This window comes from Grampus griseus (genome assembly GCF_964374135.1).
Source record: "Grampus griseus genome assembly, chromosome: 11".
In the NCBI taxonomy this organism is placed as follows: domain Eukaryota; kingdom Metazoa; phylum Chordata; class Mammalia; order Artiodactyla; family Delphinidae; genus Grampus; species Grampus griseus.
The window spans coordinates 33,526,896-33,544,774 of record NC_139005.1 but is presented as its reverse complement, the minus strand read 5'-3'; the positions used below and the strand labels follow the sequence as shown (position 1 = coordinate 33,544,774).

Below are 17,879 nucleotides of genomic sequence, written 5' to 3'. Positions count from 1 at the left end.
CCATGCTGCTTCCATATGACGAAGTCTGAGATGGCGAGATACTTAACAGTATGCTTTCTGGACCTGCTGACAAGATGGGTAATTTCTAAAAGAAAAATCCAACTTCAGGTTGTTATGCTATCAGGTAGAGAAAAAATACCTAGTGGTAATGCAGCATGTATACCACTGCCTGGCACGTGGGGGTCACGCGAAGTAACTTACTATTTTTTAATCTTTCTTTCTTTCTTTCTTTGGTTGTGCTGGGTCTTGGTGGTGGCATGTGAACTCTTAGTTGCGGCTTGCATGTGGGATCTAGTTCCCGGACCAGGGATCGAACCTGGGCCCCCTGCATTGGGAGCACAGAGCCTTGTCCACCGGACCACCACGGAAGGCCCTATATATATATTTTTAATGTTTATTTTTTGGCCAGCTCTTAGAACTTGTTAGTAAATGTAATGTTTTGTCATTTTAAGTAATTATCCTCTGATATAAAGGAAAACGAGAGGCTTTCTCCAAATTTAAGAATGCTGAAGCAACAGCTCATGAGGCCATTGAATTTTTATAATCCTTTTTGACTGTATGTCCTCCTTAAAATGCCCCCTCTGGGTGAAGTGGACTGCCCCCCCCACCCCGTCCGGCTGTGTCATTGTGCATGTCTGCAGTGCAGCAGCGTGACTACTTCACCAAAGAAAAGGTTCCACCCAGGGGGCAGTGCAGGGCTGCAGGGGTTTAAGGTCACCCAATGAGCCCAGTTCTAAGGCCACTGCCCTTGGACAGCTGACCCGTGGAGGATCTCTCTGAGGCTCGGTTTCCTCCTCGGTTTTAAGCAAGATACGCCCTCGTGGGGTTGCTTGACGTGGTGATCAGATGTCACAGCACTGATCATGCCAGGCTAGGCACGGAGGTGAGAGGTAGCTGTCAGAGTGTCAACAAAGGACACTGAAAGCTGCACCTGTGTCACTCATGTTCCTTCAGTTCATCACGAAGTTCGTCGCTTCGCTGATGAGTGGTGAGTGACAGTTCAGTTTGAACCGAGGCTGGGATGGCTGTGGGAGCTGCAGGCTGGAGACGCGGCCGGCACGTCCAGGTGATTGGGAGAACAGGACCATGGCACTGAGTGCTAAGTTATTTCCCTTGATGAGGGTAGTCATTTTCTGTGCAGTTTCCACAGAAGGCTAACCAGGCAATATAGCTGTCAAAGTAATTCAGCTCTTTGGCAATCTGCATCTTTGTTCTAGCCTGGAAAATTTGCAGTTTGTCTTAATTTGTGGTGTTTTCTCTTGTTTTAAAATATAGTGACATTTAAGATTTAGGTTCTAGTTAATATTTATGATCTTATTAAGTCTGTGCAGAGCAGGTACCTTCACATTTCCTTCCTCGGCCAGATTTGGCAAAGGGAAGATGTGCGTATTTCATGATTCAGGTTCATTTGCATTGAAGGCACCCATTCTCCTGGTGTGGGATTTTGAGCTACTGATTAAATTCTTAACCTCTAGTTCTCTTCCTTCCATTGGGGGGAGTGGTTTTTTTTCAAAACAAAAGGGAAAGACTAGATCCAAGAAATGTTCTGACTTTCATTAACACGTCCTTTTTTACTGAGGAGTACAAGGAATGTGCCAATGTTTAGAAAGCCTTTCCTCAGACGTGAATGAAGTGCACCGGTGTGAACTTATGTCTTGTGTAAAAGGTCAGTCCCTCCCAGTGGTGGGGCAGGAAATGAGGTCACTTTACTTCTTGTTTGGGGTGAATGAAAGTTACATTTATTAGTTGGAATAATATCTACTGTTGGGCATTGGTCCTCCCTAATAAAGATTGTAGCCATTGGATGTTTGGCCTCGCATTTGTGAACTGTTACAATTTTAATTTTTTAGTGTCCTTTGATTCATCAGAGAAAAATCGTCAGTTTTCATACTCACAGGCTTTAATAGGTACCATGTTCTAACAACAAGTATCTAGTGTTGCACTGTGAGAGTCACTGACAAATGACTGAGTGTCAGGCTGACAATGTTTACGTTCCACTGTCTTTCCTACTTGTTGCAGCAAATGAGAGAATTTTTTTAAGGCAGAAGAGTTTTTGGAAGTCTGATGTGTCAGACACGCAGTGTGACTAGACTCTGGTTTTCAGTTGTGAGACCTTAGGCAAGTCACTTAACTTCCCCGAGCCTTGTTTGCTTTAAAATGGGGTTGGGCTAATTATCTGTATATTTCTTTCCTTTTTTTGGTGGAGGGAAAGGGGCAGGTATAAAAAGCTGCATCTGATCCTGAAAGTCTTGTATCTTTTTTTTCTTCTTAGTGCCTGGGGACAGGGGATGATTTTTCAGAATTGGAAGAAACTTAGAAGGAACACACATGGTGATAACAAAGTTCCTGGGCTGTAGGTCAGGGACTGTTGTCTTGACACCTTTATAGGCCTTCATCTGAGGAGACTTTCAGAGCCGGACTTACCCTGGTGGCGCAGTGTTTAAGAATCTGGGCCCCGCAGCAGGCTGAGAGCATGCAGGACAGTAGGTACTGCAGAGCTTTTCAGTGGAAGCCTTCTAGTAACACCGCTAAACACGAGTTGTCACCACGCTGGATTTTATTTTAACCTGGTGCTTGGATTCAATTACTGTCTTATGAAGGAACTCATTACTGAACGTCTGGCTGACTTTAGCCCATGGATAGTAAAGGCTTGCGGATTTAATGTGCTGTGAAAGGATTTAACAGTGCTATTTCTACTCCATGAGTAAACGAAGTTCAGTGCCTCTCCAACTTTATTGGAAACCTGAAACCTAAGCAGTGTGGCCCAGCCGACCCAATCTGTGCAGGCAGCCGTGCTCCGCTGGGAAGATGGATGAGGAAATGCAGGGAACCAAGTGGGGTGACTGGAGCCATCTTTTCACGGCACACAGTAGTGGGCAAGGCAGGGGGCGCAAACCCAGCTTCTTCCTACAACCCCCGAGGCTTCGCAGGATTTCATTTGTGGGCAGTCAGCAAAGCAGTTTTCATGAGAACCTTTCTAATGAACAGTGTGTAGAGAAGCACCTTTTCAAGGCATCTGGAAGTAAACTAGTTTGGGTGGCATTTTCTGAAATGCTGAGCTGGTAAAGGGCCTCTTTCCGAATCACGCGGCCCTAGATTCTAAGTTCCGGGGGCCTGGGGACGGTGACGCTGGCGTCTTGGTCCCTTTCTCTGGGCCCCGCTGTGCGTACGCGGGAATTCAGTAAAAGCTCTTGGAGGGTGAGAGCAACGCCTTCGGGTTCATCTCTTCGGTTTGTCTTATATTGTCCACAGCAGCCACTGTCTGATGTCCTGTGACTGAGAAGCTGGCTGTTTGACTTTGTTATGATGCCTTTGGAGATGGAGCCCAAAATGAGCAAACTCGCCTTCGGGTGCCAGCGGAGCTCCACGTCCGATGACGACTCGGGCTGCGCGCTGGAGGAGTACGCCTGGGTCCCCCCAGGCCTCAGACCCGAGCAGGTAGGAACCGAGTCCTCTGCTTTTCTATTTTTCAATGTGATATAAGGTCTTCAAGGGTTGTTTTTTTTTTTTTTTTCCCCACACAGTGACATGCTGTGTCCTTGGGCCTCACTCTTTGGATGGTTTTAAATGTTTGCTTTTAAGGTCACACTTAGTTTCTCCATGGACGTTTTCAATCCCTTTTGTACTCTTGGATCCAGAAGCCCTATAAGGATGCTATTTTTGCCCTACTGAGTGAAGACCAGAGTACTGCCTATGCATTTGTCATGTGGATTTCTGACTGGGGTGTCCCTTTGGAGAGAGTGGGAGGAGTTTAACTTTTTAAAAAACTTCAGTAACAACAAAAAGGTAATCAAAGGAAAGAGGAAAGTTTCCAAGTCAGTTCTCAGCAGTGCCTTTGCTTTGGAAGAGAGGAGATACAGAGCTGTGAGAGACCATCTGAAGTGTTATTGCGTAGGATTTGCCCTTTGATAACCTTGCACGTGAAAGATTCTGTCACCACATGGTGTAAATTGGAAAAAAAATTAAAGAGCGCATTTTGTGCTTTGTTGTATTGTTATTTTAAGGAAGATGAGAACATTCTGTGTACCTATTTTTATCTTCCCAATATCCTTATAATGATGAACTTATTAAAAATTGCTGGTGTTAGACATAAGGGCCAAGATAGTTTGAAATTAAAAGAGCCAACTAGGCGTATGATTGCTTCTGAGTTATGGTTGTGTTTCCCATTTTGATGGGAGCTCCAATTCATCCAGGGTCTAGAACAATACCTGGCACACAGGTAGCTAGTATTCAGTAAGTGTTTACAACCATACCAGCTCCTGCGGCTGATACAGTGGAAGAGGGTGGCGAGCTGGTCCTCCAGGTAGGAAAGCAATGTTTTGATAAACTGCTTCTTAAATGAGAACCCTTCTTGCAGCTTAGGGTGAGTAGGTTTTGTGAGACACTAAGATATTGAAGCAGACAGGCCCCAAATTGCCTAATCTCATATTTTTTTTTCCTTCAATCCTTTTCATCTTTCCTCAGCACTGCAGTATCCTTCGCAGTACTCATTAAGGATTTCCTTTAGATACAACAGAAAGAAAAAAAAAATCTCAAACAAAAACGGAGTTCTTTCCAAGTGAACTAAGTACAGGTTAATACAGCTCCCTTCCCGTTTCCTTGGGGAAACTGACTCCAGATATTTAGAAAATAGCACCCATGCAAGCAAAGAAAGCTGAAACTTGAGAGAACCTGATAAGGGAGAGTTTACAGAGTTTAACAAAACAGCTTTTGTCTTTGCAACGTGTAAAATTCAGAGAGCAAATCCAATGTGTTGTGTCGTGGCTGGATTGTGGACAGTGTCACACAGCCCTGTGTGGTCATTTCCAGCATTCATTTAGGACTCTCTCGGCTGACCCTAGCATTAAATGTGCATGTCTTATGGTCCATAATTTATGGTGCCCCTAATTGTCACTATGAATTGCATTCCTGAAGAGCAATTTAGCAGCTGGATGCTAGCTATCTGAGGGTTTGCAGTTCTGCTGAGTTGGCTCAGCTGCTCTTCTCATTAGCTACCAGTAGCCAAATCCTGTCCGAGGCCAGAGCCAGTACCTAAAGGGCAGGGTAACTCGAAGATGGAATGAGCTGAAGTGTCCGCTTCCTGTGTGCTGACGTCCTCTTCTCTCTCTCTCAGATCCAGCTCTATTTTGCTTGCTTACCAGAGGAAAAGGTTCCTTATGTTAACAGCCCTGGAGAGAAACACCGAATTAAACAGCTTTTGTACCAGTTGCCACCACATGATAATGAGGTAAAATAACAGGAAGAAGGCTAATTAGGAAAAAAAAAAAAAAATCCACCCTGAGCATCGTGGCGCCTCCCATAAACCCCAGCTCCTCCCTGGCTAGGGCCCTTTTGTCCTTCTTCAGTTAAAATTGGGCCAGAGAATACAGCTTTCCATTCTTTAGGAGAGAAAAGGGTGTCAGTGCAATAAACTTAACACAAGTTGGTTTTTACAGTGTTTGCAGCCACCCACCAGTTATCAGGAGCCTACAAATTCCTGCGATCTCCCTACCCCTTCACCCAGAGTCAGTGCTTTATGGTGGCTCAGGCCTGCAGTGGACTTGAGTGCCTGTAGAATGTAGACTGAAGGTGGCAATTAGCAAGTTTAAACCTTTTGTAGAGAGGTTCATGTCTTATGTTTTTTTAGTGACTCTGCTGTTAAGAGTTTAAATTAAACTTTTCATCTTTAAAAAAAAAAAAAGGACTATTCCTTCAAATTGCACTTCCCTTTTGCTAGAGAGGCTGCAAGATTTGGGGTCATTTTAAACGTATGGGGTCATTTTTAAACTGGCGATTCACGGGGGCAGGCCAGCTCAACTTGCTGTTTTATTTCCTGAAACTTGATTCTGGAAATAAAGAATTGGTGACGGACGCTGTTTGCTTCAGAGTGGTGCTTCTGTTTCTTTCTGTGAAGGTGCGGTATTGCCAGACTTTGAGTGAAGAGGAGAAAAAAGAGTTGCAAGTGTTCAGTGCTCAGCGGAAGAAAGAAGCACTCGGAAGAGGGACGATTAAACTTCTGTCCAGAGCAGTGATGCACGCTGTGTGCGAGCAGGTAGCCGGTTCTAGGATGAGTAGTGATGTGCGTGGATCAGCTCGGGGGGTAGGTGGCAGCGCCAGCACAGGCGTGGGCCCTAAAAGCCTCCAAAAACTGAGAGAAGGAAAGGCAGCGTAGCTTCTTACTACGTGGGGATTCGTGTTGGTAACTGGCTACACTGCTGTGTATTATGGGGGAGGCATGTAAGCATCGGGAGAAATACGGCCTTACGTGGGGTCTTGGCTTGGAGTGCGGTGCTGGGGTGCACCTAGTGCTCAAGAACGCAGGGGTGTAATGAAGACATTCGGGGCCTCCTTACTGGCTGTCCTCAGAGTAGGAGTATATCCAACAGGAGGACGCCTCCAGAAAACCACTGCGCATGTCCGAGGAGCAGTCCAGTGTGGTAGTAAATCTGAGGCATGTTCATTCCAGTGGAGAATCACGAACAATCCAACATTAAACAGCAGGAGGGGGGGCTTCCCTGGTGGCGCAGTGGTTGAGAGTCCGCCTGCTGATGCAGGGGACGCGGACTCGTGCCCCGGTCCTGGAAGATCCCACGTGCTGCGGGGAGGCTGGACCCGTGAGCCATGGCCGCTGAGCCTGAGCGTCCGGAGCCTGTGCTCCGCAACGGGAAAGGCCACAGCAGTGAGAGGCCCGCGTACTGCAAAAAAAAAAAAAAAATAGGAGGGGACAAAAATTAAAGTTTCGCTGACAAACTTGGGATTTAGCATAAAGTGGAAAAGGCTGAGAATCCAGTCATTAAAAAGGGGTCATTTAAGATCTAAATCCTTTTGTTTTTAGTGTGGGTTGAAAATAAATGGAGGTGAAATTGCAGTGTTTGCCTCTCGAGCGGGCCCTGGAGTATGCTGGCACCCATCCTGTTTTGTCTGCTGCACGTGCAACGAGCTGCTGGTCGACCTCATCTATTTTTATCAGGATGGAAAAATTCACTGTGGCCGGCACCATGCTGAGCTGCTCAAACCCCGGTGTTCAGCATGTGACGAGGTAAAAAAGTTCATCCCTTAACACTGGAAAAAAATAAGCTTCTAGTAAGCCAATGTTCCACTGTTCACACCTAAGCAAAATACAGATCTCTCCTGCTTGAGCTCTGTGTGTACGTTTTTAAGATAACCCTTCAAGTTGGTACAATGGAATAATATGCAGCTAATAAAGAGAAAGCAGCAGGTGTCTTTGTGTATTGATAAGTAGCATGTCCTTGATGGACTGTGAGAAAAAAGCAAGTTGCAAGAAGAGTATGCAGCAATTGATCTTACTTCTGTTAAAGGGGGGAAGAACAAGATTGTATACATATTTGCAAACACTCAGAAATGGTATGTAAAGACATACACTAAGTTAACAGTGGTGAGCATGTTAACTCAGGGGAGGGCTGGTGGTGTGAAATGAAATTTTTTTCCTTAAGCTCTTCATTTTTAAGTAATTTTAGATTTATAGAAGAGTTGCAAAGATACAGAGAGTCCCTGTGTACCCTTCTCCCAGCTTCCCCTATTGTTAAAACGTCTCACATAACCATGGTATATGCATCAAAACTAAGAAGTTAACACTGGTGTAATACCATTAACTAAACCATAGATTTTATTTAGATTTCCTCAGTTTTCCTACTGATGTCTCTTTTTTATTCCAAGACCCCATCCAGAGAACCTCATTGCATTTATTCATTATTATCTCCCTAGTCTACTTCAATCAGTGACAGTAAACTTTCAGTTTTTACTTTTATATGTTTAAGTTTTTTCAATGATGTGCTATTTGAAAATTTTTTGAAACCAAAAATGTAAAAAAATTAAAAGTCCTTAATCTGGAGACGGCACCGTCAAACGAAGTGTTATCTACACAAGTGGTGTTCACATAATCCAGCATTCAGAGAGCGCTAACTATGTTGACTCCACAGCCACTTTAATGAGTTTTCTTTATTAAAAGATGCACAGACCGCTAAATTATTTCAATGTTAATGTATTCTTTGCCAGATTATGCCAACAAAGTGTGATTGCGGAGCAGAAATAGGACCAAGTGAATGATATCCAATGTAGAATTCTGTTTTGTTTTTTAAAGCATAAGCATGCACTTAGTTTCTCTTTTTCAATGTTTTCACTTTCTGTTCTTGTTTTATAGCTAAATCAAGTTAGTCAGTTAAGCTTAAGGCTGTAAGAAACAAAGTACACTGTCTAAGCGGCTTTAAGATCCAGTGCAGTTACTTGACCTTTAAAATCGTTCACAATGATTTTTTTTCATCCTATGGCCTCATATTCCTCTGAAGATAATTTTTGCTGATGAGTGCACAGAAGCAGAGGGTCGCCATTGGCACATGAAACACTTCTGCTGCCTTGAGTGCGAGACGGTCCTGGGGGGACAGAGGTACATCATGAAGGACGGCCGCCCGTTCTGCTGCGGCTGCTTCGAGTCCCTGTACGCCGAGTACTGTGAGACCTGCGGCGAGCATATTGGTGCGTCCGTGGCCCAGCCGGTTGGCTCTGTCACTTATCCATCAGTCTGTCTCTGATTACCCACACTCTTTTTTCTTTCTTTCCTTTTTTTTTTGTTTTTTTAATTGAGGGATAGTTTACATACCGTGAAATGTATAGGTTTTAAATGTTTCAGCTTGATGAGTTCTGATAAATGGGTGTACACTGGATTCTCATTACTTCTGCTAGGCGTGTTCTGTAGAGTTGCCGTGGACACTGAATTACCCCACACTGAGCCACTGGTCCTAGGGATACAGTGGGTTAGGTTCCTGTGAGCCTCTGGTCGCAACATTGTCATCAACCAATCAATATATAATCTTGTTTTGTGTATGTTTAGGTTTAAAGATACCTTATTTAATATATGTTGTTGATTCATTAACATTGAACTCACAGCCAACAGCACTGTAACTCCTGCCTGAACAAAGCTTCTCTAACACATGGATTGCTTCTCCAAGGCCTCCTTGCGCCTAGGAACGCTAGACAGCATTTCAGCTCTATGCTTGGGCCATTTTAAACAGCAAAACCACCCACAGAAAGCACAAAAAATGCGAAAAAATGCCCCTAAATCGGCCGCAGGTGTGAGTGCAGTAGTGCCCTTTGACCCCAGCTGGAACACACACACACACACACACACACACACGCATCACTTGACTCAAAATTTTTTGCCACGTTGCACATGTCCACAAATGACCTTGAAAGCTCTGTGAGTATTGATTTTTTTTTTTTTTGAGTATTGATTTTTGAACTACAAAATATTTAGCGCGTAGGCAAGTTTGTAAATATGGAATCTGCAAATAATGGGAATTAATTGCCCCTGTGTAACTCACAGCCTTGTCAAGATCTGGAACAGTCCCATCACCCCCAAGCGTTCCCTCATGCCCACAGTCTGTCTTTTCTGTTTCTTCTGCCTTTGTTTCAAGATGGAGCTGTGACCTGTTACTGGATCCTTTTTTGAAACAGGTGTGGACCATGCGCAGATGACCTACGACGGGCGGCACTGGCACGCTACAGAGGCCTGCTTTTCCTGCGCCCAGTGCAAAACCTCTCTGTTGGGATGCCCCTTCCTTCCCAAACAAGGTCAGATTTATTGCTCAAAGACATGCAGCCTCGGTGAAGACGTCCATGCCTCGGATTCTTCGGACTCTGCGTTCCAGTCGGCTCGATCCAGAGACTCCAGAAGAAGTGTCCGGATGGGCAAAAGCAGCCGGTCAGCGGATCAGTGTCGACAGTCTCTCCTCTTGTCCCCTGCTCTGAACTACAAGTTCCCTGGCCTTTCAGGCAATGCCGACGACACCCTTTCTCGGAAACTGGATGATCTGAGTCTTTCCAGGCAAGGAGCAAGTTTCGTCAATGAAGAATTTTGGAAAGGCAGAGTAGAGCACGAAACCCCAGAAGACCCTGAAGAATGGGCTGAGCATGAAGATTATATGACGCAGCTGCTCCTCAAGTTTGGTGATAAAAGCCTCTTTCAGCAGCAGCCCAATGAGATGGACATTCGAGCCAGTGAGCACTGGATATCTGATAACATGGTTAAAAATAAGACCGAGTTAAAGCAAAATAACCAGAGCCTTGCAAGTAAAAAATACCAATCTGATATGTATTGGGCACAGTCACAAGATGGACTGGGCGATTCTGCTTATGGCAGCCACCCGGGCCCTGCGAGCAGTCGAAGGCTCCAGGAATTGGATCTGGACCATGGGGCTTCGGGATATAATCATGATCAAACACAGTGGTATGAAGATTCCCTGGAGTGTTTGTCAGACTTGAAACCAGAGCAGAGCGTTCGGGATTCTATGGATTCCTTGGCTTTGTCTAATATCACAGGTACATAATCTAGGGGTTATGGGGTATTTGAAAAAGGAGCCCCTAAAAAGTTCATTCCACAAATTACAGGTCAGCACCAGTGGGGGCTATGTTATTTACAACTGTAGACCAAGGAGAGGAAGGAGTTTCAGTTAAATGCCAAAAACCCTGTAGCAAAACAAACACGTGTATACATGTGTGCATACATATAAAATATATTTTCAGTACAGTCTTTGGGGATAGGTCTTATTATCCCTGCTTTGAAGAGGAGAAATGAATTTATTGGGATCATGGAGTCTGCATCTGTATCTGAAGAAAGATATTGGACTCTTTGGATCATGCTGTGAATTTCAAGATATTAAAATCAACATGTGTACTCTATAAGCACAGAACATTTTTTGTATTTTCCTAAATTGCCCTGTGGTGACAGACAGCTCAAAAAGAGCTAAGTTTTTTTTTACCCAGATTATAAAATAATTTCACAAAATAATTTTCAAAACACATTCATGTCAGTTATCTATGTTTCGTCCTTAAAATGACTTGATAGAGTGGATATTATTGCATTTTACAAATGACGAAACTTGAATTTCCAAGAGGCTAGGGAATTCCCCGGTGGTCCAGTGGTTAGGACTCGGTGCTTTCACTGCCAGGGTTCAATCCCTGGTCGGGGAACTAAGATACCGCAAGTGGTGCCGAGAGGCTAAATGCCAACTTTACATACGTGTTTAAAGACAAGATTGAACCTGGAACCCAGCTCTCCTGAATCTTACATTTGCAGTAAGTTTTTGGATACAGAAATACTGCTGTCACTTGGCTAGTTTTACAGTCCAAGGAACGACATTCAGTCCTTTCATAAAGGTTATGTTACATTGTAACATAGGCAGGAAAGGCTTGAGCAGCTGCCTGCCGCCAGGAGGGACCCTGTGCCAGGTACCGGGCAAGGAGGGATAAGACAGCTACTCCCCTGGCTTTGGTCAGGCTTGTCAATGTTAAGGCCTACAATAAAGGGGACCTGAGGAATGGTGGGCAAGACTAAATATTAAGCACCTCCTGTTTGCTAGGCCCTATGACAGGTGTTTTAACAGTTAATATCAAAAATAGACAACATTTGGTATACGTCGTGCTGGTGCTGACGTTTCTTGACAATGATGGGCTGAAAAACAGGCTTTCTTTAGAAAGTAGGAAGCTGTGTAGCCTCCATTTGACAACAGTTCACACCACTTCCTGTTGTTCCTTGCAGCTGTCTGGGTTACATCCATTTCTCTTAACTTGCCTGAGCCCTGTTATAACAAGGAGTACAATATTGGTTTTGAGAAAAGTTTTAAAATGAGATTAATAGGGAAGTGGCATTATTAGTTTATGGGTTGAAGGGGCAGAAGACTGGATGAAGGTCTAGGTCAGGGGTTTGGCAGACTTCTTCCGTCAAGGGCTAGAGAGTACTTTTGGGGCCTTACAGTCTTTGTTGCAACTACTTAACTCTGTCATTGTGGAAGACACCATAGATAGCATGGGAGCAACTAGGTGTAGCTGTGTCCCAGTGAAACTCTATCCACAAATAGGCTGTGGGCTGGACGTGGCCCTTGCGCTGCACAACCAGGTATAAGACTAGTCTGGCTATAGGAAGAGGACCATAATGTTAGTCGTGTGACAGCAAAGGGAAGGACTGCATTCAGAGACGTTCAGATGAAGCAATCTGACTTTAATGGGTTGAGAGACAGAAGCTTCTATGTGTCGTACCAATAAGCTAACGACAGGACTCTTACGAAGAGCTTTTCAAGTTGGTGCTCATCCCATGGGCTGTAACTCACGTTTGGCTCCAAAACGGCTGGGCTCGTAGGAGATGCTGGGCCCTTTGTTTCAATAACAAAATTCATACCTCTTGTCAATTAAGTGTATATTATAGTATGTTGGTTTTGCCTAGTGATCATTAATCAGATACTGAGGTTTGAGAGACTTCACTTTGAAATGCTTCCTTTCAGAAGCTTGTTGGTAAGAACTGTCAGAGTGTCAGGATTACTGAGAATCACATCTTGTCTTGGCTTTTCTTTTAGGGGCTTCGGTGGATGGAGAAAGCAAGCCAAGGCCATCGTTATATTCTCTGCAAAACTTCGAGGAAATAGAGGCAGAAGATTGTGAGAAAATGAGCAATATGGGGACTTTGAACTCTTCCATGCTGCACAGGAGCACAGAGTCCTTGAAGAGTCTCAGTTCAGAGTTGTGTCCAGAAAAAATTCTGCCTGAGGAGAAACCAGTCCACCTGCCAGTGCTCCGAAGGTCCAAGTCTCAGTCCAGGCCACAGCAGGTCAAGTTTTCGGATGATGTCATTGACAACGGAAGCTATGAGAACATCGAAATCCGGCAGCCACCGATGAGCGAGAGAACTCGGAGACGGGTGTACCATTTTGAAGAAAGGGGACTCCGGTCTCATCACCATCGCCGCAGAAGAAGTAGGAAGTCCCGCTCGGACAATGCTCTGAACCTTGTTACAGAAAGAAAATACTCTCCCAAGGACAGGCTGCGGCTTTACGCCCCTGATAACTATGAGAAGTTTATCCAGAGTAAGAGCGCGCGGGAGATCCAGGCCTACGTGCGGAACGCTGAGCTCTATGGGCAGTACGCCCGTGCCGCTTCCAGCTACACCCTGCGGAGCCCGGGGGGCCCTCGATTCCTGGGGCTCCACGGGGAGGACGACGGCTCTTGGTGCTCCTCCACCACCTCTTCCTCCTCCGACTCAGAAGAAGAAGGATACTTTCTTGGACAACCAATTCCTCAGCCCCGGCCGCAGAGATATGCATACTATACAGACGACCTTTCTAGTCCAACTTCCGCACTCCCCACTCCTCAGTTTGGCCAGAGGACAACTAAATCCAAGAAGAAAAAGGGACACAAGGGCAAAAACTGTATCATTTCTTAACCGAGTAGCTGTGGAGATGGTTAAGCTTAGCCATTAACCATCTTACATCGAATCTTTTTTCTTCCATAGGAAAGTTGCTAAAATAGATTCAAGTGCTTTGCCCATGTAAATGAGACCCCGACTGCTGTTTACAGTGTCAGATTAACCTTTGGAAGGTGTGATTTCTCCATTTACCCTCCTTGGATGGTGCCAGGTGGACGTGACCTCTCGTGCCTGTTGGGTGCATCACAGTTTGATACAGCTGCTTTGATCTCCAACCCTCAAGAGAGCCTCAAGAACCTGTTGAGAGGTGACTGGATGGGGGTGTCGATTTTAGACAATGGAGAACTTGAGCCACCTTTGTAAAGCACTAGTGTTTGTCCTTTATCTGCACCAGGTTGGCCCAGGTCCTGACAGTCTGTCCTGTTGTGTGGCATGCACGTAGTCATGTGACCCAGCCAACACTGTGCGTCCCATCATGCGAGGCCACGTCGTCCCCTTCCAACTCTCATTAGCCAGGTAAACATTATATTGTATTAGCTCCAGCTAGAGATCGAAAAGAACATTGCTATTTATAATGTAGTATTTCATAGACTTAAGTGTATTCCTAATTTAACGGTGCAAATATTAATGTATATACTGTACAGTTCAGATTTTAAAGCTGATATTTTTATATCCCTGAAATGTAAGATGTTTGTTACACTGCAGTGCTAGATTTGTTAGGGAACCAGAAACAGCATTTATGGATGAAATGATTGCTTGTATTTTAGTCAGGGTTTATAAGTTTAGATGGTCAAATTTATATTGCCTAGTGATGGAAAGTTCCCTTTTTTTTTTTCAATATTAAAAAGGCTCTGTATGCATGGTGGGGCTATGTAAATACTCTTTAAAACTATGGCCCTATTAATCTTACAAGTGTTATTTATGGGTCAAGCAATGTAAACTGTATAAATGTAAAAACAAACAAACAAAAAAAACCCCTACACATACACGTACACCTGGAATATATGGTAAAAACAAGTAGAAGCTGTTTGGGTGAATACTTTTTTTCCCCTTTGGGATGGGCAGGGGTTGCCTTTCCCATTTTCAGCAAGGTAGTGATTATCTCATGGAAAGAGACCAAAAAAAACTACAAGGATCTGCTTTCTGTGGCAGAGTACTTTGTAGATTTATTCCTTTTCATCCCTCCTTTCCAGCTAATTTGTTGGCCTTTAGCAGCAGTTTTGAAAACCGGGCCTTCTGGTTATGTTTTTCTTTTAAAATCTTTAGAGGATGCTGTATTACTGGTTACTTCAAGTTAATATGTGGTTCTATTTCAAGGGAGAATTACGTTGGATTTGAACTGATGAGCTAATATTTTGGTATGAGCCATTCTTGCACATATGTTTCAGTCCTAACTCAATGTCCCAGTGGTATCTCAGAACTTTAGGAAGGTATTTAATAAATGCTTAATAAATAACAAACTACCTTTCTGAACACAGATCTCTGCAAACATATCCAGATCACTGGATCCATTCTGCTCCTTTGATTTACCTTGCCGTTCTCCTACCATTAACAGACCAACATTTGACTCCTGCGTGTCCACTTGCCCTACCAGTCGGCACAAAATAGAAGTTGAGGTACAGAAGCAAAGCTGTCCGTATTTACTGGTATGGGGAAAAGCTGTTAGGCCTTGGGAGGGCAGACCTGAATCCAATAGGAAAACCAGTGCTCGACAGCATCCACTATACCCACCCCTGGATAGGGCAAGGTTTGGTATCTAGACAGAGGCCCTTCAGAAACACACCAGTGAGGGGAGAGCTCTTTCCTCAATAACCGTATCACCATTTCCCTTGTCTGGTTCATTTTAAAAACATAGCAGCGAAAAAATAATGCATACACGTGGTTAAAAAACAACAACAAAAACAGTGAGGAATCTCCTTTCCCCTCTCCACCCCTCAGTTCCCCTCCCTAGAAGTAACCACTGTTATCCATTTCTAGTGTATCCTTCAGATGTTCAAACCAGATTTACATTCATGTATCTTTTAAAAATGGCAGCACACTAGACCGGCTTAGACTTGCTTTTTTCACTTTACATGTGGACATTCCACATTAGTGCAGATAGGTCTGCCTCATTCTGTTCTCGCAATGACTGCTTAATAGTCTACTTTTGGATATACCATAATTTATGTCACCAGTCCTTTAGTGATGGGCTTGAATTTCCTCATAGACATCTTATCCTGCACTGGCACATATGCACATAAATTCTGAGCAGCACAGTTCCTGGGACCAGGGTTATCACCAGTTTTCCTCCAGAAGGCCATCTCCTGCTCTACATTTACAACGTATGCGAGTGCTTCTTCCCTCACAGTCTCACGTGACACAGGAGCAGACTTCCTGATTTTTGAAGACCTTTTCAGAACCTATGCTGCAAACAGTGGGCATCCTTTTAGAAAAGACTGTTGCTTGGAAAGGATGGATAACAAATAGTAAACAGGTAATATTCAGCCTTACTTCACCTGGAGAAAGGCAGGTTTAAGCTGAAGACACTGTCCTCTAGCTTTCAAGTCATAGTTGCTTTTGCTTCTGGCAATAATCACTCTATTCATCTTTTCATTTCCTTATATAAGGGTCATATAGATTGCCAAAGGTTTTAAGGGAATGCAGAAATATTTATTCATAATAATAATGTACCCTTTAAAGATTTTAAATCTTGGTTAATAGCAATAACAAAGAAGACTATCTACAAAGGAAGAAAGGGAAGCAGCTACCTTGCAGTTCTGTAAAGAATTAGGCTAGAAAACTAGGCCTACAGTTGCTATAAAGTGTTCATATAGATTTAGTTAACAAAGTGTCTAGTCAGTCACTAAACTCTAAAATTTGGTCCCAAGGTAAGTATCAAATATTAAAACACTGCCTCTAATCTCTACCTGGGTGAAGCAGAACCCTAATGATTGCATTTTCCTCACTTCAGACCAAACTGGAGAACATTTTGCTTACAGCCCGCGTAGGGATGCTGATAAAACGTCAATGGGAACTCCTTTCAGCACTCAGTAAAAGAAAATGATTCACCTTGTGTATGCACTTGCTCTTCTTGGCACTCTGCTTTCCAGTTCCTGAGTTAAATAAAAAGTACCAGAAGTGCAGGGAGAGATTTGCTGTCTAACCCCTCTCACTTTAGAATACAAAGCACGGGCCATCCTAAAAGGGTAGTAAAATTGGAATGGGCACTGAAGACTGCTAGATTTCCCTGTGTGGCATGTTGCCCTGCCCCACAAGGTCCTCAGGTGACAGGCTGGGCAAGTATGGGTGTGGAGGTGTTTGGGGAGTGCCCGAGGGTGCGTAGCGCACAGGATTGTCAACACTGTGTGGGCAGGCTTTGGTTGACTGACCTGCTCTCTCCTAAGGAGCACTCGACTGCTGCTGTGGACAGAGAAGAGTGTACATGCTAGACCTTCAGACTTTCCAAAAGGAATGAAGAATTCGAACTTCTCTAAAACGTCTGCCAGATTCTCAATGCTAGCAACTAATTCAGACATTTCTGAAACCCTTTGAACAAAATGAGCCTGCCATCAGCAAGCCACCAATGCATGGGTTATAAATTAAGCACTTGAAGCTGTCTCTTGGAGCTGTCTAGAGGAGGCACGACTAATTACTGTTTACAGAAATACATGTGACCGTTTTTTGAGGCACAAGGAAGAAAAATTATTGGGATTAAAAAAAAAATTCCACTAAGAGCCTCATTACCAATTTAATGTTAGCAACACAATTATAAAAAACCTTTTAAATTAGGCAAATGAGAAAATTGCTAATTGCCTAGTTAGATTCTCTAGCCATTCTTCGAACTGTCTAAAAACAAGGCATGCTTCTGTACAGTCGCATGGGTTTTCTGTTCACTGTCAAGCACAGGAGGAAGGCTTCCAGGTAAACAGGAGAAATACACAGGAGCAACTGAAATTTGCATCTCTGAGCTCATGTTTTGCCAAAGTCACAGAAGCAGTAACTTTACCAGGGGAAGAAATTTGAAGGGTGGCTTCCACAAAATGTTTAGGAAGGAAGTGTGGAGGAAAAGTAAGACATGGGGTATGTGTATAGACTTGGTCACAGGATCAGAGTCAGTCTATTCTTTTTCAACAGACCCAGCTAGCTGGTCAGGTAGTCCCATTTTAGAGATCCATTTTAGCCTCAACTTCTCTTTCTGCAAAAGAAATTTCACATCCCTACTGCTGCGTGTGTACCAGGTGCTGTTAGGACAACTTTAGAAGTAGCTTGCAGCCCATTCTCCAGAAGCATTTGATTCCAAACATAAAAATACTAAAAGTAAGAAACTAGTTCTCTTAAATGCTAATACTTGCTATAGTGTGCTTAGGTCAACGAACCAAGTAACTGATGTTGGATAAGGTGATTACTGGTCTAATATAAACCTACCATAAAGCTGACCTTGGAGTGACACAAAGCACACTGGTCTTCAGGATTCAGGAGATCTGGGTTAGGAGACCGTCTCTCATTAACTCAGGCGGGTTAAAAGCTCCAACTCAGTTTCCACTTCCGTAAAATGAGAGTACTCAGCCACCTCAAAGGTCTCCTTCCAGCTTCAGTATTCTGTGGAGACTCGATTTATTGGGTCAGCCAACAGAAGAGTCTTCCCACTCAGTATAAAGTGTTGTTTCCCTTTTCTGACTCTTTCATTTACCAACATATTAGGCAAGGATGC

General features: G+C 43.9%; 1 protein-coding gene across 1 annotated transcript in view; it reads left to right on the top strand.

Annotated features, from left to right (window-relative positions):
• PRICKLE1 (prickle planar cell polarity protein 1) overlaps positions 1 to 14,516 on the top strand; it is a 102,671-nt gene extending 88,155 nt beyond the window's left edge. The window contains exons 2-8 of the mRNA XM_082666472.1: positions 3,253 to 3,438; positions 5,114 to 5,227; positions 5,894 to 6,031; positions 6,815 to 7,018; positions 8,286 to 8,472; positions 9,451 to 10,314; positions 12,345 to 14,516. Coding sequence (XP_082522598.1) covers positions 3,304 to 3,438; positions 5,114 to 5,227; positions 5,894 to 6,031; positions 6,815 to 7,018; positions 8,286 to 8,472; positions 9,451 to 10,314; positions 12,345 to 13,207 — 2,505 coding nt within the window. The 5' untranslated portion in view covers positions 3,253 to 3,303 and the 3' untranslated portion in view covers positions 13,208 to 14,516. The remainder of the gene's footprint in view (positions 1 to 3,252; positions 3,439 to 5,113; positions 5,228 to 5,893; positions 6,032 to 6,814; positions 7,019 to 8,285; positions 8,473 to 9,450; positions 10,315 to 12,344) is intronic.
• The last annotated feature ends 3,363 nt before the right edge of the window (positions 14,517 to 17,879 follow it).